Consider the following 22,064-nt stretch of genomic DNA (forward strand, 5'->3'; position numbering starts at 1 on the left):
CTATAATGCCTCTCTAATGTCTCTATAATGTCTCTGTAATGTCTCTCTAATTCCTCTATAATGCCTCTGTAATGCCTCTATAATTCTTCTATAATGCCTCTCTAATGTCTCTATATTGTCTCTATAATGCCTCTATAGTGCCTCTATAATGTCTCTATATTGTCTCTATAATGTGTCTTTATTGTCTCTATAATGCCTCTATAATGTCTCTATAATGCCTCTATAATGTCTCTATAATGTCTCTATATTGTCTCTATAATGTCTCTATATTGTCTCTATAATGCCTCTATAATGCCTCTCTAATGTCTCTCTAATTCCTCTATAATGTCTCTATATTGTCTCTATAATGCCTCTATAGTGCCTCTATAATGTCTCTATATTGTCTCTGTAATGTCTCTCTAATTCCTCTCTAATTCCTCTATAATGCCTCTATGATGTCTCTATAATGCCTCTATAATTCCTCTATAATGCCTCTGTAATGCCTCTATAATTCTTCTATAATGCCTCTCTAATGTCTCTATATTGTCTCTATAATGCCTCTATAGTGCCTCTATAATGTCTCTATATTGTCTCTATAATGCCTCTATAGTGCCTCTATAATGTCTCTATATTGTCTCTATAATGTCTCTTTATTGTCTCTATAATGTCTCTTTATTGTCTCTATAATGCCTCTATAATGTCTCTATATTGTCTCTATAGTGCCTCTATAATGTCTCTATATTGTCTCTATAATGTCTCTTTATTGTCTCTATAATGCCTCTATAATGCCTCTCTAATGTCTCTATAATGTCTCTATATTGTCTCTATAATGCCTCTGTAATGCCTCTGTAATGTCAATAATCAATAATTTAGACCCCTAATGCCCCGGTCATCCCTTCAACGATTGGATGAGCTGCCTATCAATCATATTTCCAGTAAAGTGTTGGTGATGTCATCATTATAACATAAAGCTGAAACATTATGACACCGTGACCCTTTGATTCTTTGAACTCTGTATGTCCTTTGAGCTTTGATCAAAAGCAATCACATCAAAGATACAAGTGCCTTTAGGGTGTTGTATATCATTAGTAATCTCTAGAATTGGATGGTTAGTTTTATCTGAACAGTGTGAGAGCAATTTCATTCAACAGGTAATAAAAATTGTGTTTTAAAACAAAAATGTAATATTTGAAAAAAATGCAGATTGGGAATTGAATGTTGTGAAATTAAGAAAATCTGAAAAATGACGTTAGAAATCAATGTATTTAATTCTGTCAAGTCAAATCCCAATAAAGGTAAATTAAGGTAGCTAATTGGTAATACTGTGACTGTTTTCCTCTCTTCAGATCTCAGAATTCAACAAATGGCGTCGATTCTCAATGCAAACGTCTTCCCTGTGAAATTGTGGCGGCTGGTCAACGACTGTGAAAATGACGCCATTGTCTGGAACGAGCAGGGCGACGGGATCGTCATCAATAAGGGCCTCATGGAGAAGGAGTTTTTCTCTTTGAACGGCTTTAAAGCCTCCAGCTCCTCCAGTTTTGTGCGCCAGCTTAATTTTTATGGCTTCAAGAAATCCAGGCCTTTCAATAGAGACCAGCCCAACACCCACCATTATTTCCACCCCTACTTCCAACGGAGCCAACCTGAACTTCTTCCCCTTCTGAGGAGAAGTGCTCAACAACGTAGAGTCAGGGTGCAGGAATATATCCAGACGGATCTGACAGAGAGGTGGAGGGAGCATCGGAATCTGCATGACGACGACGGTTATGCAGATCTACACAATGGTGAGTTTTCAGTGGAGACTAGTCATCCTCAGCACCTTCTGCTGTTGATTCCTTGTAGTACACAGACTTTTCCACCTTTCATAATTTTCTGCAGAAAAAGACTTGGATGAAGATCAAAAGGAACCCTCTCACCTTGTCACACAACCCTCTGAACCCACAGTCCCTCCAGAATTCCCTGATTCCATCAATGGTGCAGGATCTTCTCTTGAGCCCCACTTGCCCCAGTCACCCCTCCCTCAATCTGGTGAGCTGATTATCCGTAAACCTTCTACTAAATTGTTGCTGATGCTATCATCATGACTCAACATTGACCCAGCGGTGAAAACAATTGACAGTGTCACGTCTGGATTCTTTGAGGTTCATTAATAATTTGAAGTACAGTTAAAGACAGAGGATGACATCTACAGCCATATACAGAAGTCTTCCACTTCCTGGGTGTTTTCTTCCATATGATGTTGTTGTCTTTTTAAAGTTCATTTAGGAACTGCCTCACACAGATTTGGGACTAAAAATGTTGTCTAAATCTGAATGTTTTCTCTCTTCACAGATCTGAAAATGCAACAATTACAGTTGTCACTGAAGGAAAACCTCTTCCCGATGAAACTGTGGCGACTGGTCAATGACTGCAACATTGACGCCATCGTCTGGAACGACCAGGGCGACGGGATCATCGTCCATAAGAATTTAATCGAGAAGGACTTTTTGTCTTTGAGTGGTTTCAAAGCTTCCAGCTCCTCCAGTTTTGTGCGCCAGCTGAATTCTTATGGCTTCAAGAAATCCACACCTTTCACCAGAGACCAGCCCAACGCCCACATGACAGGCCCGGCTCTTTATTTCCACCCCTACTTCCAACGGAGCCAACCTGAACTTCTTCCTCTTCTGAGGAGATGTGCTTCAAAATGTAGAGTCAGGGTGAAGGAAGATATCCAGACGGATCTGACAGAGAGGTGGAGGGACCATCCTGATCTCTATGACACAGGTAATGAGGCCATGGAGGTAAATCTGCACGAGGGCCTAGTTGTTAAATTCCTGGCTTAGTTAAATTCAACTGGACTTCCTTTGGTTTTTCAAAGATGTTTCATCTTGTAGTCGGGGCTGTCACACACAGCACAACAATGGCTAAGAAGTGTCGTGAACCCGTAAATTGATATTTACATGTCTCCTAAAAGGATTATCTGAACTGTTTCAGACTTCGGGCAGCACCAGGGCAGCTCTCTGATCACAGGCTTTGTCCCCTGCCATTATTCTAACCAGGTTGGTGAATTCTAGTGTCACAGATTCATCTTGTGAGCACTGGTGCCAGATTAACTGACCACCCAGTGGAGTACTTTGGTTTATAGTGATATCATTACTCAAACCTAACAAACATTAATAGAATTGTGTCTAACCTTTATATTTTACTTTTTTAGATGGGACCTCCAATGGAGATGGACCAAGGCCAAAATTCCACAGAGGTTGCAGAATTGCCCCTTCCTTCAGCAAGGGTATTCCAGACACCATTTGTCGATTAACCTTTTTAAAAGCATTCATTTTTGTTAAGAATGCCATGAAAGATAGCTGAGAATTTCATTTACATTTTCAGTTGTCTATCAGGAGGACTTTAAAATAGTGTGATAGGTGAACTAAGATCATGTTTTACTGTAGTCTCATTTATACTCTCCTTGTTCTTTTCCTGCACCTGGTAAACTTGCTTATTATAATTAGAATTCAAAGCTCTGCCTTTTCAGGAGATCATGTGACCTCTGGAACTAGTGCATCTGCATCCATTTATATTTTTTGTCTTAGATGCAAACGGAGGAATTGAACCTTTAGTGAGGTCATGAGTTTGTGCGAAGATAAAAGGTTGCAAAACTAAGAAGCGGTTTTCTCTCTTAGCAGGTTGAGGAACACCTCCCATCCGATCCATCCAAACCACTACATGGTCTTAAGCCAGGCAACTGGATCATGATAAAGAATCCCGGCAGCAGGCGAAGGAAACATTGCCTCTGGGTGGGTCCACACCAGGTGCTGCAAACATCTGACACGCACGTCATGATTGCTGAAGGAGCAACCTGGTTGGATAGCAGCCAGTTTGAGAAGCTGTCTTAATATTATGAGTGTTCTTCAACAAATGTTCAATCATTTAAGTAATATTTAATGTCTGTGATGGGTTCTGGGTGTGTCAGCAACAATAAACACTTTCTGCTTGCATTGGGGCTGTCCAATTTCTATCAGTAATGGCTGTGATTCTTTAACCAATCGGAATTCCATCCGCTGATTTGCTGGTCAGAGCAAAATTGTTGAGTATGGAACTGTAGACGACGTCCTTGTTGGTGGATGTCCAAAATTCGTCGGACAGCGTAGGCTGGAACGCCGCTGATCACACGGGGGGAAGGAAGGGGGCAGGAAGGCGGAACCAGGTCCAACTAAGAATCCGGCTTCATGGAATGTTGGACACAGCTTGAGGGAAGAAGGCAACTTGGAGAAGGTGCACGGCCGATGAGTATAACATCCGGTCCACCGCGAAAGGTCTGAGAAACTGCAGAGCCAGTTTGGACGATTCTACCTGAAAGGGAAGGTCTTGAGAGGACCACCACTGAATGCAAACATCTTCCCTACAAAATTGTGGTGCTTGGTCAATGATGGTGACATTGATACCATCGTCTGGAACCAATAAGGTGACGGGATCATCATCAATAAGGATCTAATGGAGAAGGAGTTTTTGTCTTTCAATGGCTTCAAAGCCTCCAGCTCGACTTTTGTACGCCAGCTGAATTTGTACAGATTTAAGAAATCCAGGCCTTTCAATAGAGACAACCCCGACATCCATCATTATTTCAACCCCTACTTCCAAAGGAGACGACCTGAACTTCTTCCCCTTCTGAGATGTGCTCAAAAATGTAGAGCCAGGAGGAAGGATTATAGCAAGAATAATGTGACAGGGAGGTGGAGGGGCCATCGTAATCTGCATGTCCCAGATGTGCAATTACGCAAAAACGATGTGGGACTCCGGAGCATTCTCTGGTCCCCTTCCCAATCTGGCCAGCGATGAGATGTTTAGCCGCATGTTGTTGCTTCGTCGCTGGCTGTCATGGTGGTGCCCCGAAAACCAGGTGGCCTTTATAGACAGTTGGAGCACTTTTTGGGGGAAACCTGGTCTGATTAGGAGAGACGGTGTCCATCCCACATGGGATGGTGCCTCTCTCATTTCTAGTAACTTGGCTAATTTTATTAGACCCAAAGTGACCTGACAACCCAGGGTCCAGACCAGGATGCAGAGTTGTGGTCTTACACACCTCTCTGCTGCTTCCTTAGAACCCTCATCCACCAACAATAACATATTTGTCACACCTTACTAGCCCAATAGACTGCTCTGCTCTCAGAATGCTGGTCTACTTGTGGTCCCCAGAGTCTCTAGGGGTAGAATGGGGGGGGCGAGCTTTTAGCTACCAGGCCCCCCTGCTATGGAACCAGCTCCCTGTCCAGGTACGAGAGGCTGACTCCTCCCCTCCTCTCCTCTCCTCTCCTCTCCTCTCCTCTCCTCTCCTCACCTCTCCTCTCCTCCCCTTATCCCCTCTCCTCTCCTCTCCTCTCATCTCCTCTCATGTCCTCCCCCCTCCTCTCATCTGTCCTCACCTCTCCTCCCCTCTCCTCCTCCTCTCCTCCCCTGTCCTCCTCTCCTCTCCCCTTTTCTCCTCTCCGTAGTAGCAGTAGTAGTAGCACTAGTAGTATTAGGAGTAGTAGTAGTTGTAGTAGAAGTAGCAATCATAGTAGGAGTATAAGTAGTAGCACTATTACTATTATTAGTTATAGTCGCAGTAGTAGTAGTAGCACTATTAGTAGTTGTAGTAGTACTAGTAGTAGGACTATTAGTAGCAGTAGTAGCACTATTAGTAGTTGTAGTAGCACTATTAGTAGCAGTAGTAGTACTATTAGTAGGACTATTAGAAGCAGTAGTAGCACTATTAGTAGTACTATTAGTAGCAGTAGTAGTACTATTAGTAGGACTATTAGAAGCAGTAGTAGCACTATTAGTAGTACTATTAGTAGCAGTAGTAGTATTATTAGTAGGACTATTAGTAGCAGTAGTAGCACTATTAGTAGGACTATTAGTCGCAGTAGTAGTACTATTAGTAGTACTATTAGTAGCAGTAGTAGTACTATTAGTAGGACTATTAGTAGCAGTAGTAGTACTATTAGTAGTACTATTAGTCGCAGTCGTAGCAGTCATGACAGAGCACAATCATGGAATGTACAAAAGAGGGGCCTTTATTGTGAAAGGGTGTAAGCGGATGTTGTAGCGGTTATTTCGCGGTTAGAGGCTCATTGACATCCGGTCTTCTATCACCCACCAGTGAAGACACGCAGGTAGGTGCTCAGGCAACATGCAGGTTATTTAGACTGGTGTTATCATGTCGAGCTCATGATTTCATCATCCTACGTGTAAAACATTTACAAACGCGTCTCCCTGTATTATCACTCATGTTTCTATTTGACGAAGAAAGTTATGTTGTAGGGGACTTGTGCTGCTAGCGAGCTACAAGCAGTTAGCACAGGGCAGCCAAGCTAAAACAGCGGACTAATGTTGCTTCAGCTGTTTAACTTACTGAGCTGTCTGTGCTAATGTATGTTTTTAACTCGACACCAGGTGGGACCTGTCCGACTCGGTGTACACATCTTTAAATGGCGATTATTTAGGTAGATAATGGTCTGAGGCTTACCTTTAGCCCAGTGGCTAAATGAGCATCTGCACCGCCTGCCTACCTGACGGAGCGCCTCAACAGTCCGAGCAAACGTGCTGTTCTCTGGCCGCGGTAGCCGCCAGCTGCTTGTTGACCCGGGGGTTCCGTCCGTTTTAGCCTCCTGGGGTTCCGTGACGGGCTCAGGTCAACCACAACCCCCCCTTCGGTTCGCAGCTTTTAATTCTGACGTATTTTGAAGGGCGTCTGTGCGATAGCCTCGTTCCCGTTAGCTCACATGCTACCTGGACTTGGCTAACCAGCTAAGTTGGTCCTCAAACTTTTGGATCGCCGCTCTTATGACGTCATGTAGGTCAGGTTCCATTTGGGGAAGACTTGTTTGAGTTCTTTACTAGTTCTGATAAACTTGTCATGGGGGTCTTATTACCTGCTGTTAATTCCGATTATTGTTGTTTGGGTTCCTGTTAACCAGAGCTGGTTAGCTTTGTTTCATCTTTACCTGCATCCTCTTCCTAATTGTTCTATTTGTTGCTCCTCCTCTCACTCCCCCTCTTCCTCTCTGCTGCTCCTCCTGTCTGCTCCTCTCTGCTCCCCCTCCTCACTGCTCCTCCTCTTCCTCTCTCTGCTCCTCTCTCTGCTGCTCCTCTTCCTCTGTCTGCTCCTCTCTGCTGCTCCTCACTGCTGCTGCTCCTCCTCTTTCTGTCTCCTCCTCCTCTTCCTCTGTTCCTCTCTCTGCTGCTCCTCCTTTCTCTGTCTGCTCCTCTCTGCTCCCCCTCATCACTGCTGCTCCTCCTCCTCTTTCTGTCTCCTCCTCCTGTCTGCTCCTCCTCTTCCTCTCTGCTCCTCTCTGCTGATGCTCTTCTCTCTGCTCCTCCTCTCTGCTTCTCTCTTCTCCCCTTCTCTGCTCCTCCTCCTCTCTGCTGCTCCTCCTCCTCTCTGCTGCTCTTCTCTCTGCTCCTCCTCCTGTCTGCTCCTCTCTCTCTGCTCCTCCTCCTGTCTGCTCCTCTCTCTGCTCCTCCTCCTGTCTGCTCCTCCTCCTCTCTCTGCTCCTTGTTGCTCCTCCTCTCTGCTTCTCCCCTTCTCTGCTCCTCTTCTCTGCTCCTCCTCCTCTCTCTCCTCCTCCTCTCTCTGCTCCTTCTCTGCTCTTCTCCTCTCTCTCCTCCTCTCTCCTCCTCCTCTCCTCCTCTCTCTCCTCCTCCTCTCCTCCTCCTCTCTGTTCACATCTTCATACATCTATCAAAACATTTCAACTGAATTTTGGACACATGCAGGAAACTGTGATGGTGTCAGCGACAGACAGTCAGACACAGTCAGACAGACAGACAGACAGTCAGTCAGTCAGACAGTCAGTCAGACACAGTCAGTCAGTCAGTCAGACACAGTCAGACAGACACAGTCAGACAGTCAGACAGACAGGCACAGTCAGTCAGTCAGACAGACACAGTCAGACAGTCAGTCAGTCAGACAGACACAGTCAGACAGTCAGACACAGTCAGACAGTCAGTCAGACAGACACAGTCAGACAGACACAGTCAGACAGTCAGTCAGTCAGACAGACACAGTCAGTCAGTCAGACAGACAGACACAGTCAGTCAGTCAGACACACAGTCAGTCAGTCAGACAGACAGACAGACACAGTCAGTCAGTCAGACAGACAGACACAGTCAGTCAGTCAGACACAGTCAGACACACAGTCAGTCAGACACAGTCAGACACACAGTCAGTCAGTCAGTCAGTCAGTCAGACAGACAGACAGACAGACAGACAGACAGACAGACAGACAGTCAGTCAGTCAGTCAGTCAGTCAGTCAGTCAGTCAGACACACAGTCAGTCAGACACAGTCAGACAGTCAGTCAGACAGACACAGTCAGTCGGGGAACATCGTTCATCCTCTCAGTGTAGCTGTGGGATATCAACGCAGCAACCAGTTGCTATGGCAACCGAGCGCTGATGAGGCTGAGGTCCAGGTCATCTCCAGGTGATGCTGACCGTCTCCTTTCTCCTCTTTCAGGACAACCGGAGATGACGGAGGTTTGTGAGCTGGACGTGGCCTCCAGAAGTATCGTGGGAGGGAGTGATTCTCCAGCGGACCTGGACCCCCTCTGTCAGGTACCCCAGCCTGTTTCTGTTCTGTGTAGCTGTCAGCAGGAACCCGCGTGGACCCGCAGGAACCCGCGTGGACCTGCAGGAACCCGCGTGGACCCGCAGGAACCCGCGTGGACCCGCAGGAACCTGTGTGGACCTGCAGGAACCCGCAGGAACCCGCGTGGACCCGCAGGAACCTGCAGGAACCCGCAGGAACCCGCGTGGACCCGCAGGAACCTGCAGGAACCCACAGGAACCCGCGTGGACCTGCAGGAACCCACAGGAACCCGCGTGGACCTGCAGGAACCCACAGGAACCCGCGTGGACCTGCAGGAACCCGCAGGAACCCGTGTGGACCTGCAGGAACCCACAGGAACCTGTGTGGACCCGCAGGAACCTGTGTGGACCCGCAGGAACCCGCGTGGACCTGCAGGAACCCACAGGAACCTGTGTGGACCTGCAGGAACCCGCAGGAACCCGTGTGGACCTGCAGGAACCCGCAGGAACCCGCGTGGACCTGCAGGAACCCGCGTGGACCTGCAGGAACCCGCGTGGACCTGCAGGAACCCACGTGGACCTGCAGGAACCCGCAGGAACCCGTGTGGACCTGCAGGAACCCGCGTGGACCCGCAGGAACCCGCGTGGACCCGCAGGAACCCGCGTGGACCCGCAGGAACCCGCGTGGACCCGCAGGAACCCGCGTGGACCTGCAGGAACCCGCGTGGACCTGCAGGAACCCGCGTGGACCCGCAGGAACCTGCAGGAACCCACAGGAACCTGTGTGGACCCGCAGGAACCCGCGTGGACCTGCAGGAACCCACAGGAACCCGCGTGGACCTGCAGGAACCCACAGGAACCCGCGTGGACCTGCAGGAACCCACAGGAACCCGCGTGGACCCGCAGGAACCCACAGGGACCTGCAGGAACCCGCAGGAACCCGTGTGGACCTGCAGGAACCCACAGGAACCCGCGTGGACCTGCAGGAACCCACAGGAACCCGCGTGGACCTGCAGGAACCCACAGGAACCCGCGTGGACCTGCAGGAACCCACAGGAACCCGCGTGGACCTGCAGGAACCCACAGGAACCTGTGTGGACCTGCAGGAACCCACAGGAACCTGTGTGGACCCGCAGGAACCTGTGTGGACCCGCAGGAACCCGCGTGGACCTGCAGGAACCCACAGGAACCTGTGTGGACCCGCAGGAACCCGCGTGGACCTGCAGGAACCCGCGTGGACCCGCAGGAACCTGTGTGGACCCGCAGGAACCTGCAGGAACCCGCAGGAACCTGTGTGGACCCGCAGGAACCCGCGTGGACCTGCAGGAACCCGCGTGGACCCGCAGGAACCCACAGGAACCGCGTGGACCTGCAGGAACCCGCGTGGACCCACACACTGCTGTCTGATGGTGGTGCTGCCCCTGACCTGATCTCTCTGATGTCAGGAGGTTGCGGACTTCCATTTGGGCTCGTGCTGTGCTGAGGAGGAGCGGGGGGAAACCCCCGGCAGAGAGGACAGTCCCAGTGATTTGATGGAACCAGAACTAGATCCTGGAGGAGATTCCAAGGCCGGAGAGGACAAAACGTTTGGTAGGAGCACTTGACTCCATCACTCACACACAGAGACGCTCTCTCCTCCTCAGACCTGGCAGGTCAGAGTAAAAGAGGGTCCCTGGTCCAGGGACATTCCTGGTCCAGGGACGTCCCTGGACCTTCTGGTTCATCTGATTATATTGATGTACTAATGAGCTGCAACATGGTTGTCAAAGGTCTCAGTGATGAAGTTCAGACTCTCAGATTCATGCTAAAGGATGAACGAATCACACCCTCTCTCTCCTCCCACCCCCCCCTCCTCCTCCCTCTCTCCTCCTCATTCTCTCCTCCCACCCCCCCCTCTCCTCCTCCCTCTCTCCTCCCCATCCCCCCCCCCTTTGCTTCATTGTTTCAGGGAAGGAGGTGGTTCTCTTGATGCAGGCTCTGAACACTCTGGACACCCCGGAGGAGAAACTCGCTGCTTTATGCAAGAAGTATGCAGACCTGGTAAGATGGACACATCTCTGAACATGACTGAGGCCACCGGTCCAGAGTCCCGGATGCTGGTCCACTGGTGGTTCCTCACCTCAGGGGCAAATGTGGCTCGTTCCTAAATGACAGCAGCATCATGGAGCTGTAAAACGAGAGGGTCCTAGTTCAGGTTCCCCACCCTGTCCTGCAGGGTAGCTCTCCCTGTTCTGCCCCCTTACAAATGAGCAGCCTCCACTCAAACATCTGGGGAGAACATCTGACCAAGGTTGTCTCCAAGGTTGGGGTGTTCTTCTATCGCCTCCTTTCACCGCCCCTGCAGGAGGTCACGCTTGGGTCCAGATTAGGCCCAGTACAGAAACTGCTTTTCAGTCCATGCTGCTGTTGTCCACAGCTGGAAGAGAGCCGCTCCATGCAGAAGCGGCTGAAGGTGCTTCAGAAGAAGCAGTCCCAGATCATGAAGGAGAAGATCAACCTGCAGGGGGATCACAGCAAGGCCATCTTGGCTCGCAGCAAGTTGGAGAGTTTGTGTCGGGAGCTGCAGAGACACAACAAGACCCTGAAGGTAGCTAGCCAGCCCTGGGAGAAGGCCTGGACATGAGCTCAGACTGACCTTCTCTGTGACCCGTTCCTACAGGACGAGAACGCCCAGCGGTCCAGGGAGTACGAGGAGCAGCGGAAGGAGGCCATGCTGCACTTCCAGATGACCCTCAGTGACATCGAGGTGCAGATGGAGCAGCACAGCTCCCACAACTCCAAGCTGAGGCAGGAGAACATGGACCTGGCCGAGAAGCTCAAGAAACTCATCGAGCAGTACGAGCTGAGAGAGGAGGTGAGGGTGCGGAGGTCAACCCGCCTGTGGCCGAGCGGTACGAGCGGTCCAAACGTTGCCCTCAGCGCACTGATGACGCGTTGTGTCTGCAGCACATAGACAAGATGTTCAAGCACAAGGAGCTGCAGCAGCAGCTGATGGACACCAAGCTGCAGAGAATCACCGAGATGATGAAGGAGGTTGAGGAGAAGCAGCAGAAAGAGAGGGACCTGGTGAGTGTTCAAGCCCCGGGGGCCGAGGCCGGAGGGCCCGCGGTGCCGGGGCCGGAGGGCCCGCGGTGCTGGGGCCGGAGGGCCCGCGGTGCCGGAGGGCCCACGGTGCTGGGGCCGGAGGGCCGCAGGGCCCACGGTGCTGGGGCCGGAGGCCCACGGTGCCGGGGCCGCAGGGCCCGTGGCGCTGGGGCCGAGGCCGGAGGGCCCACGGCGCCGGGGCCGCAGGGCCCGCGGTGCCGGAGGGCCCACGGTGCCGGAGGGCCCACGGTGCTGAGGCCGGAGGGCCCACGGGGCTGGGGCGGAGGGCCCACGGTGCTGAGGCCGGAGGGCCCTCGGGGCCGGAGGGCCCGCGGCGCTGGGGCCGAGGCCGGAGGGCCCGCGGTGCCGGGGCCGCAGGGCCCGCGGTGCCGGGGCCGGAGGGGCCGCGGCGCCGGTGCCGGAGGGCCCGCGGTGCCGGTGCCGGGGGGCCCACGGCGCTGGGGCTGGGGGGCCCACGGTGCCGGGGCCGCAGGGCCCGCGGTGCCGGGGCCGCAGGGCCCGCGGTGCCGGTGCCGGGGGGCCCACGGGGCTGGGGCCGGGGGGCCCACGGCGCTGGGGCTGGGGGGCCCACGGTGCCGGTGCCGGAGGGCCCACGGGGCTGGGGCCGGAGGGCCCACGGTGCCGGTGCCGGGGGGCCCACGGCGCTGGGGCTGGGGGGCCCACGGTGCTGGTGCAGCCTGGCTGCTCCCCGCCCACCAAGCGTCAGATGTTGTTCACCATAAATACACCAACACGTCCAAACACGACATGCAGATGTGACGGAATGTTTGCAGCTGCTGACGGACGCCACCGAGTCCAGGCGCAAGTGTGAGCTGATGAAGGAGCAGGAGATCCGGCTCAAGCAGCAAGTAGGTCTGGGTGGTGCTGTGGGGGAAAGGGGGCCTTCTGGACCTGCAGTCCAGCTCGGTGCTCACCTCCCGTCCTGTCTCCTAGCTCTCGCTCTACATGGACAAGTTCGAGGAGTTCCAGAGCACCCTGGCCAAGAGCAACGAGGTCTTCTCCACCTTCAGACAGGAGATGGAAAAGGTGAGTGTGGGATGGACAGCGGTGTGTGTGTGTGTGTGTGTGTGTGTGCACGCACACGTGCACTCACTGCTGGTCATTCGTGTTTCTTTAGATGACCAAGAAGATCAAGAAGTTGGAGAAAGAGACGACACAGTGGAGGAGCAAGTGGGAGAGCAACAACCAGGCGCTGCTGCAGATGGCCGAGGAGGTGAGTTCTGATGACCAGGAACAGCTGGAAACAGCTGGAAGCTGTCGTCCATGAGCAACGGTCAAGAGTCCTCAGCTGAAGGTCCCACCAGGATGGTCCTCAGAGCTCAGCTAAATGTTGCTCAGTAGCTTCTCCGTTGTCATGGGCCAGACAGGGTGTGGCTGGGGAGGCTCCAGCGTGGGGTCCATCTCCACCACGCTGAGGAGGATCCAGCGTGGTGGAGATGGACCCCACCCTGGTTCCTCCCCAGCAGCTGGGGAGGAACCAGCGTGGTGGAGATGGACCCCATGCTGGGAGAGGAAAGCAACAGTCTGGTGATCTGCCCTTCTCCTCTGTTCTCTAGAAAACGTTGCGTGATGGACACTTCAAGGCCCTGCAGGGGAAGCTGGAGCTGCTGGAACGCTTGTGTAGAGCTCTGCACAAAGAGAGGAACGACCTGAACAACCGGCTAAGTCTCCTCCAGAAGGAAGGGGGACCGGAGACACCGGCACCTTCTGAGGACCCCCCGGTCCAGGAGGACCAGGACAAAGAGGATTTCCCTGACAGCTTGGAGAAGGAGGGTGTTGATCAGCCCCACAGACCTCCTGAAATGCCCCCAGCAGCTCAGGGGGAGCAGGAAGAGACTAATGAAGACTGAGTGGAGGTGAGCCCTCCACCACCAACATCTCAGCCTGGATCGGTGCCGCAGTCTTAACGCCACTCACACGTTCCTGCTTTGTTTCACATTTTAATCCCAATTGTATTTTCATATAAAATGTTTGTATGGAGAACAAATGTAACATTTAAACTTCTTGAGTTTCATTCAGAATGTGACCCATCCTTTAATCTGCTGTAGAAGAAAACCAAGTCTGAAAGCACCTGGAACCTTCTGGGAGCCAGAAAGGCCCCTGATATTAGCCTGGAGGGCATTCCCATGAGATAAGGGAAGTCTGATGGAACGCTGAGCTGTTAGAGAAACTAGAGCCACATGAATAAAGACTCTGCACTGTTGAACCCCCCTCCCTCTCTGCTCACTTGGTCTCTGCTAAGGTGCTCGCTCACAATTATGGGCTGGAGCTGGTGTCCAGCAGCGCTGATCCGTATCACCACGGAAGAGGGTCGATCCAGCAGGGTCCAGAGGATCACTTTTACTCTGGGGTCGATCCAGCAGGGTCCCGAGGATCACTTTTACACTGGGGTCGAACCAGCAGGATCCAGAGGATCACTTTTACTCTGGGGTCGATCCAGCAGGGTCCAGAGGATCACTTTTACACTGGGGTCGATCCAGCAGGGTCCCGAGGATCACTTTTACTCTGGGGTCGATCCAGCAGGATCCAGAGGATCACTTTTACACTGGGGTCGAACCAGCAGGATCCAGAGGATCACTTTTACACTCGGGTCGATCCAGCAGGGTCCCGAGGATCACTTTTACACTCGGGTCGATCCAGCAGGATTCCAGAGGATCACTTTTACACTCGGGTCGATCCAGCAGGATCCAGAGGATCACTTTTACTCTGGGGTCGAACCAGCAGGATCCAGAGGATCACTTTTACTCTGGGGTCGAACCAGCAGGATCCAGAGGATCACTTTTACTCTGGGGTCGAACCAGCAGGATCCAGAGGATCACTTTTACTCTGGGGTCGATCCAGCAGGATCCAGAGGATCACTTTTACACTCGGGTCGAACCAGCAGGATCCAGAGGATCACTTTTACACTCGGGTCGATCCAGCAGGGTCCAGAGGACCACTTTTACTCTGGGGTCGATCCAGCAGGGTCCCGAGGATCACTTTTACACTGGGGTCGAACCAGCAGGATCCAGAGGATCACTTTTACACTCGGGTCGATCCAGCAGGGTCCCGAGGATCACTTTTACACTCGGGTCGATCCAGCAGGATTCCAGAGGATCACTTTTACACTCGGGTCGATCCAGCAGGATCCAGAGGATCACTTTTACTCTGGGGTCGAACCAGCAGGATCCAGAGGATCACTTTTACTCTGGGGTCGAACCAGCAGGATCCAGAGGATCACTTTTACTCTGGGGTCGATCCAGCAGGATCCAGAGGATCACTTTTACACTCGGGTCGAACCAGCAGGATCCAGAGGATCACTTTTACACTGGGGTCGATCCAGCAGGGTCCCGAGGATCACTTTTACTCTGGGGTCGATCCAGCAGGGTCCCGAGGATCACTTTTACACTGGGGTCGATCCAGCAGGGTCCCGAGGATCACTTTTACTCTGGGGTCGAACCAGCAGGATCCCGAGGATCACTTTTACTCTGGGGTCGATCCAGCAGGATCCAGAGGATCACTTTTACACTCGGGTCGAACCAGCAGGGTCCCGAGGATCACTTTTACACTGGGGTCGATCCAGCAGGATCCAGAGGATCACTTTTACTCTGGGGTCGATCCAGCAGGGTCCGAGGATCACTTTTACTCTGGGGTCGATCCAGCAGGGTCCCGAGGATCACTTTTACACTGGGGTCGAACCAGCAGGATCCAGAGGATCACTTTTACACTCGGGTCGATCCAGCAGGGTCCCGAGGATCACTTTTACTCTGGGATCGTCTTTAAATGTCCTGAATTCCAGATGCGAGTGTGGCCAGTGCTGCTTTGTTCCCAACACTGACGCAGGTGTTGAACCCTGAGGTGGTGTCCTCCACAGGACCCCCTCCTGGAGCAGCTGTGGTCCATAAAGGTTCCTAGCTAAGGTGCTGGGTCTGGGAACAGGCCTGCACTGCTCTTCTAAACAGCTTAGAAAGGTTTAAGGTTTGAACACAACAGGAACGGAGCAGCTCTCCATGAGGTCCTGAGCCGGCCTCGGACCAGAGGACTGCTGGAATGTCTCAACATGAGGAATTAACCAAGTTTCAGTTCGTTCTTTTGGATCTGGGTCCCCTGGGAGGTAGAGGGATGAGCTGGGCCTGGGTCTGGCTGGAGCTGGGTCTGGGCTTGGGTCTGGCTGGAGCTGGGTCTCCTGGGAGGTAGAGGGATGAGCTGGGCCTGGGTCTGGCTGGAGCTGGGTCTGGGCCTGGGTCTGGCTGGAGCTGGGTCTGGGCCTGGGTCTGGCTGGAGCTGGGTCTGGGCCTGGGTCTGGCTGGAGCTGGGTCTGGGCCTGGAGCTGGGCCTGGGTCTGGGCCTGGCTGGAGCTGGGTCTGGAGCTGGGCCTGGGCCTGGGTTTGGCTGGAGCTGGGTCTGGGCCTGGGTCTGGCTGGAGCTGGGTCTGGCTGGAGCTGGGTCTGGGTCTGGAGCTGGGCCTGGGTCTGGGTCTGGAGCTGGGCCTGGGTCTGGGTCTGGAGCTGGGCCTGGGCCTGGCTGGAGCTGGGCCTGGGTCTGGAGCTGGGCCTGGGCCTGGGTCTGGCTGGAGCTGGGTCTGGGCCTGGGTCTGGCTGGAGCTGGGTCTGGGCCTGGGGGGCTCCTCAGGATTCCAGCTCAGTTGCTGGGGTGGTTTCTGCCTCCTCGTCATTGTAGATGTTCTCTGCCTGCCAGAAACAAGCGCACAGTTATTGATACTGCAGAACACTGGACATGGACCCGGCAGCAGTAACTGGGCCCGGAGCAGCTGTGAGCAGGTGAGTCCAGAACCTCCAAGCTGACACCTGTCTGGATCACCATGAAAACACCACGTGCTCATCCTCAAAAGTGCAACTGACTAAATCACAGGATGGTCACACTTGAAACCCTCCTGGTAGGCGACCTTTGACCCGGTACCAGTGCTCCAGCACCAGCAGACGACCCGGCTCCTCCACCCATCACTGCCTGGGGAACCGGGACACTGGATCAGACTCTGGCACCCTGATTTCAGTTCCGTCCTCTGTCCTCAGTCCAGGAGGGTTCTCGGTTAGAGTCTCAGGGCAAACAATGGAAGGTGCCAGAACCCCTCCAGAGCACTGCCCAGGTGCCCTTGAGCAAGGTACCAAACCCACAAATGCTCATATGAACTGGGGACTTGTCTACCCACTGTGGGCCCCCCATGACCCTGAACGGGTCATGAACGCGCACCTCTGGGCAGCTGCTGCGCATTTCTAGTGCTTTGGAGGCGTTGGCGACCCCTGGTGGTGATGCTGAGGGACTGCTAATGTCTGAAAGGGCCTGAGAATGATGAGCACATGGGAGATGAGCACATGAGAGATGAGCACATGGGAGATGAACACACGAGAGATGAACACACGAGAGATGAGCACACGAGAGATGAGCACACGAGAGATGAGCACACGAGAGATGAGCACACGAGAGATGAACACACGAGAGATGAGCACACGAGAGATGAGCACATGAGAGATGAGCACATGGGAGATGAGCACATGGGAGATGAACACATGAGAGATGAGCACACGAGAGATGAGCACATGGGAGATGAGCACACGAGAGATGAGCACATGAGAGATGAGCACATGAGAGATGAGCACACGAGAGATGAGCACATGAGAGATGAGCACATGAGAGATGAGCACACGAGAGATGAGCACACGAGAGATGAACACACGGGAGATGAGCACACGGGAGATGAGCACACGGGAGATGAGCACACGGGAGATGAGCACGAGAGATGAACACATGAGAGATGAACACATGAGAGATGAACACACGAGAGATGAGCACATGAGAGATGAGCACATGAATATTGGACACACCCCCAGGTCTTTGTGATGACATGAGTGGGTGTAAAAGGGTGAACTGGTGCCACAGGGACCGGCTCCGCAGCTGCTGTAGGGTCCTCATGGGACTGGAGCTGGTGCCACTATTGGAGCCTGACAGGGCCAGGGCCAAGACCAGGGTACTCTCTGTGCCCATTTCACATCTGGACTGACCCGAACTGCTCCAGCTGTGTGGGATGGAACCATCCAACCGTCAGCCACTAATCTCAGGGGCCCCTAAACACTCTGGGACCCTGAACCTGGTTCAGCATCGTTATAGTCGAGGCCCCTGATGTTGACAGGGTTTATGTTGGGAGGGACCAAGTCGGTGGGCTCCGCTCCTCCAGGACCCCGGCCCGCTCCTCCGGCCCGCTCCTCCGGGACCCCGGCCCGCTCCTCCGGCCCGCTCCTCCAGGACGCCGGCCCGCTCTCCTCCAGGACCCCGGCCCGCTCCTCCGGGACCCCGGCCCGCTCCTCCAGGACCCCGGCCCGCTCCTCCAGGACCCCGGCCCGCTCCTCCAGCCCGCTCCTCCAGGACCCCGGCCCGCTCCTCCGGCCCGCTCCTCCAGGACCCCGGCCCACTCCTCCGCTCCGCTCCTCCGGGACCCTGGCCCGCTCCTCCGGGACGCCGGCCCGCTCCTCCGGGACCCCGGCCCGCTCCTCCGGGACCCCGGCCCGCTCCTCCTGTCTCCAGCTCCAGTAAAGTCAGCATTTAAGCTCCTGGTTGAGTCACCTACTGAAACTGACTGAGGCCTTTTCAATGATCAGGGTCTTCAGCCGTTAGCCACCATGTGCTGGTTTTACTCTCTTTACACGTGTTCATCGTCTCCGATTGTCTCTGGAAATCTGGGGGAAGTTCTGGTGCCGTCATCACTTGGATTTAAGTGGCTCCTGCTGTGGGACGAGTGGAATGAACATCTCATAGATAGTGACTGGTGGGTAAAGCTCCTCCAGGAACTGTTGTCTGTAAAAATCCCCCTTTTTGCTGTGAAGGAGTGGACAGAGACCAACAGGGAACATGGAGATACTGTACCATCTGCCAGACTTGCATGATGTTGTCCTCGGAGACGGAGCAGATCACCCACGGCTCCACGGGGTTCCAGGAGAAGTCGGAGATTTTGGCTGTGTGACCACCATGAATGAACTGGTGGGAACAGTCAGTCAGACACTCGGCACATTAAAGCAGCTTTGTCTCATCACGTGACGTCTGTGACCTACCAACAATTCTGGGGGACCGTCCTCAGCATCTTCTGCCGACTGCTCCTCACCAATTTTACTGGAAGACAGAATCCATCAGAACCATCAGCTGTTACAGAGCAACGAACCAAATCCCAACCAAGCACCTCTCCGGCGCCAGACCCAGGGGTCGTCCTGGGACAGTGACGGCCACACCATCAGTTTCCAGGGGTCGTCCAGCTCCGGAGGCTTACCTCAGGTCCCAGACGTTGAGACGCCGGTCGGTGCCACTGGACGCGAGGATCGTCTCGTTGTGTGGGGACCATTGAACCTCGGTGAAGAAACGACATCACAGCTGAGTTCAAGCGTCTCCTGGAGGTGCAGCTACATCCAGCCAGACCCTCAACCAGGGTCGACCTCTAGTGCAACTTTAAATAACAGTTTCCACTCCTACCTGGAAAATCTCGTCTTTGTGGGACTCAAAGGAGTGAAGCTTGAGTTTCAGGTTCCGTAGATCCCACAGAGCCACGGTCTGAGAGGACAGAACCCGTCTCAAACATCTGCTCCTTCATGACAGAGGGTTTCACATCGTTACCTTATCGGCGGAGCCAGTGGCCAGAATAAACTCGCTGTAGGGGTTGAAACTCAAGCAGTTGACCTCGGCAGAGTGGGCGTCGACGGCGTGACTGGCCTTGGACGTGTTGTTGGATCGGGTATCCCATCTGAACAGGAACAACAGTCAGAAGCACGACAGAGCTGAACGGACCCATGCTGCCCCATCACCGACTCACATCATGAGCTTCTGGTCATCAGCCACGGAGCCAAACAGGGATTCGTGGAGCAAATGCCAGGAGACATCTTCCACCACTGCTGTGTGGCCAGTAAAGATGGATTTGGCATCCAGAAGCTTCCCCTCTTTCGGCCCCCCCCCCGATATCCCACAGACAGACGGTCTGAAATACAAGAACGGCCTGGTTATTGTTGACTAGAATGACCTTCACTCTGGAACTAGCAGGAGGCAGAGAGATCCACACAGTTAGCATTAGCTCATTAGCAACACAGACACCAGGAACAGCCAGATTAACCCGGGACATAACATGATTCAAGGGGGTTCGTATCACTCAGAGGGATTCGGAACATCTAAGCAGGAAACTCCTTCAATGTCCACATAAGTCAACGCGAGCTAAAGTCCTCATCAGCGTTTGCTAATCTCCAGTTACATACGTGGTCATCAGAGGCACTGAGCAGGTTGCCACTCAGATTAGGATTCCAGGAAAGGCCATATCCTTCCTTCTGATGGCCCTTGAGCCTCAGGTCAGGGCTGCACTCCCCACTGGGGTCTGAAACACACACACACACACACACACATTACACATCAGTAACCAGGTCTGAACTACTGACCAGAGCGTGTGTGTGCTGCAGCACCTGGCTTGGCAGGATGCTTGGTGTAGTCAAAGACGAGAACATCAGAGGTGGGCGTCTTGGTGGCAATGATGCAGGAGTTCTGCGGCATGTAGCGGGCTCGGTTCACCTCTCCTTCGTGGTTAATCTTCAGCTCAATCTCTATTTTCCCACTTACTGAACCAAATCCACCAAACTCTGACAACACAATCACAAGGTTAGCTTCCTATGGGCGGGGTGGCTGTGAGGTTCCCCTGTTCTCCTGGGGACACATTAGCACATGTCACCTGAGCTCAGAGGTATGTTTAGCCTCTATGTTAGCCATGTCAGATCAGGGTTAATCTGGTGAACAGGTTGGTGGTTTTAGACTGCACTGTGCTTCAGAGTGTGACAGTACCTCAGGACACAAATACAACCTGTGACAGCACAGCAACACACAGCTGGTCACCCGATAACATACCTGCTGGGAAACACACCACCACGTTAGCATCAGGTCACTCTGAAGCCACAAAACACACCCATCACGTGTGAGACGGCAAATCAGACGTGAGCTGTCAGCGGCAGAGCTGAACAACAGCGCTTTAAGATTTTAATATTTTAATAATTGTGTGAAGCCAATTAGCCATTTACTAAAGCCTGGTGATCTCACTAGTTCAGACACAGACAGAACAACCCCGGCTAATTACCTCCTTTCTCAGAGTCGAAGTGCAAGTTATCAAACTCTGCATTCTCATTCGGGATCTGGACACGAGCAATGACGAGATGGTTCTGCTCATCTGATGTGTGGGTTCCTAAAACCAGCCTGTGAAGAGCGTAGTCGCCTCCTATCCTGCAAGAATCCAAAACCACTTAAAGAGCAACAAGACGGCTCCTGGCTGGAGGAGATGGTGATGCCAGGATTAGGGCCCTTGTCAGAGCTGGTTCATGAACAATGGTATCACCTGATGATGTCTGGGAGCCACTGGGCCGTGAGACTGGGCCACTCCAGCGCGTGCGTCATCACCAGGTCGTAGAGGAAAGGTGTGTTTTTCTTCCAAATTTTATATTCCTCGTTGATAACTCGATCCTCTACTACTTCATCATACACTGGAAGGAAGAACAAGATTAAAGACACAATTGTGTTTGAAATGGCTACATGGTTACCAGAATGCGGCGGTGTGTTAATTGGAACATGCAGGCTACCGTAGCTGTTTAGCACCGATAGCCTGGAAAGGTCTTAACAGCATTTTTGTGCATGTTGTTTCGTGCGTGACCAACTGTCAGCGATTACCGGATATAAGATTAATAGTGTTAGACATTTAATCCGAACAAATTAAACAAAGTTTGGCTAAACATGAAGGGATTCATCTGAGCGACCTAGCCGACCATGCTAATTTCTACGGCTATGGCAGCTATTGCCCACACAGTGCAGCACATCGACAGGAATGGTCTCAGCTCTGCTCAGTTCACACATTTACCCTCTTTTTCAGCCATGTTCTCTGAAGTTTGTGGAAAGTCCAGAGAGAAAAACGCGTCTACTCGCAATAAACGTCACGCTCTTCTTCTTTAATGGCGGCCGTCACCATTACCGCCCCCTGCTGCCCGGAGTCTGGATACTGCACCATTATTATTACTGTTATTGTTATTATTATTATTATTATTGTTGTTGTTGTTGTTGTTGTTGTTGTTATTCGAGGGGCGAAATATGCCCAAACCTCGAGGGGTCACGGGTTCACCACGATACTTTGTCGGAGAAAACATGTTTAAAACTCCAAACCCAGTCCAACCCGAAGCCTCATTTTGAGATTTTACATTAGTGTGTATGTGGTGTGAGAGATAGAGAGACCACGTGACCCAGAGAGTAAGAAATGACCTCAACAGTGATCACAAATGACATCATTTAATTGGAGTCGACGTCACTAATGTGTGACATCATTAGACAGGCTGGTCTTAATAACTGTCAGTGTGTGTGTGTGTGTGTGTGTGTGTCACTAGACAACCTGTGTATTACTGAGTAATTACTGCTGCTGGAGGCCGAAATCTGACCTTA

At 52.7% G+C, this 22,064-nt stretch overlaps 3 protein-coding genes and 1 long non-coding RNA gene across 4 annotated transcripts; 3 read left to right on the forward strand and 1 right to left on the reverse strand.

Annotated features, from left to right (window-relative positions):
- Nucleotides 1-1,328: 1,328 nt before the first annotated feature.
- Nucleotides 1,329-2,218, forward strand: LOC130521798 (heat shock factor protein 5-like). Its single transcript, XM_057025604.1, has 2 exons — nucleotides 1,329-1,766; nucleotides 1,861-2,218. The coding sequence occupies exons 1-2, from the start codon at nucleotides 1,343-1,345 to the stop codon at nucleotides 2,064-2,066; spliced, it is 630 nt and encodes a 209-aa protein (XP_056881584.1). The 5' UTR covers nucleotides 1,329-1,342; the 3' UTR covers nucleotides 2,067-2,218.
- Nucleotides 2,219-2,915: 697 nt separating this feature from the next.
- LOC130521799 (uncharacterized) lies at nucleotides 2,916-3,881 on the forward strand. The gene is made up of 3 exons (XR_008949455.1): nucleotides 2,916-3,020; nucleotides 3,176-3,250; nucleotides 3,642-3,881. It is a non-coding gene; the product is annotated as an uncharacterized LOC130521799 (long non-coding RNA).
- A 2,059-nt stretch (nucleotides 3,882-5,940) lies between these two features.
- Nucleotides 5,941-13,839, forward strand: txlng (taxilin gamma). The gene is made up of 11 exons (XM_057019245.1): nucleotides 5,941-6,113; nucleotides 8,458-8,555; nucleotides 9,974-10,118; nucleotides 10,477-10,568; nucleotides 10,945-11,115; nucleotides 11,188-11,382; nucleotides 11,475-11,594; nucleotides 12,407-12,481; nucleotides 12,567-12,659; nucleotides 12,751-12,846; nucleotides 13,190-13,839. Exons 2-11 carry the CDS (start codon nucleotides 8,469-8,471, stop codon nucleotides 13,481-13,483), a joined length of 1,368 nt encoding a protein of 455 aa, XP_056875225.1. The 5' UTR covers nucleotides 5,941-6,113; nucleotides 8,458-8,468; the 3' UTR covers nucleotides 13,484-13,839.
- On the reverse strand, nucleotides 13,558-21,631 carry LOC130517406 (histone-binding protein RBBP7-like). The gene is given in 14 exon segments (XM_057019259.1): nucleotides 13,558-15,938; nucleotides 16,230-16,303; nucleotides 18,492-18,602; nucleotides 18,677-18,734; nucleotides 18,889-18,965; nucleotides 19,089-19,166; nucleotides 19,230-19,356; nucleotides 19,426-19,565; nucleotides 19,567-19,587; nucleotides 19,859-19,974; nucleotides 20,060-20,236; nucleotides 20,722-20,864; nucleotides 20,977-21,121; nucleotides 21,493-21,631. Coding segments are annotated over 13 exon segments (1,272 nt in total). The 5' UTR covers nucleotides 21,509-21,631; the 3' UTR covers nucleotides 13,558-15,938; nucleotides 16,230-16,240.
- Nucleotides 21,632-22,064: the final 433 nt, after the last annotated feature.

This window comes from Takifugu flavidus, chromosome 2 (genome assembly GCF_003711565.1).
Source record: "Takifugu flavidus isolate HTHZ2018 chromosome 2, ASM371156v2, whole genome shotgun sequence".
Classification (NCBI taxonomy): Eukaryota; Metazoa; Chordata; class Actinopteri; order Tetraodontiformes; family Tetraodontidae; genus Takifugu; species Takifugu flavidus.

What these genes read in the sequence shown, in the direction of transcription:
- txlng (XM_057019245.1), top strand. Translation starts at nt 8,469, where the DNA reads ATGACGGAGGTTTGTGAGCTGGACGTGGCCTCCAGAAGTATCGTGGGA. An exon ending in AGTACGAGCTGAGAGAGGAG is followed by an intron (nt 11,383 to 11,474) that starts GTGAGGGTGCGG and finishes TTGTGTCTGCAG; the next exon opens with CACATAGACAAGATGTTCAA. An exon ending in TCAGACAGGAGATGGAAAAG is followed by an intron (nt 12,660 to 12,750) that starts GTGAGTGTGGGA and finishes GTGTTTCTTTAG; the next exon opens with ATGACCAAGAAGATCAAGAA.
- LOC130521798 (XM_057025604.1), top strand. Translation starts at nt 1,343, where the DNA reads ATGGCGTCGATTCTCAATGCAAACGTCTTCCCTGTGAAATTGTGGCGG. An exon ending in TTATGCAGATCTACACAATG is followed by an intron (nt 1,767 to 1,860) that starts GTGAGTTTTCAG and finishes AATTTTCTGCAG; the next exon opens with AAAAAGACTTGGATGAAGAT.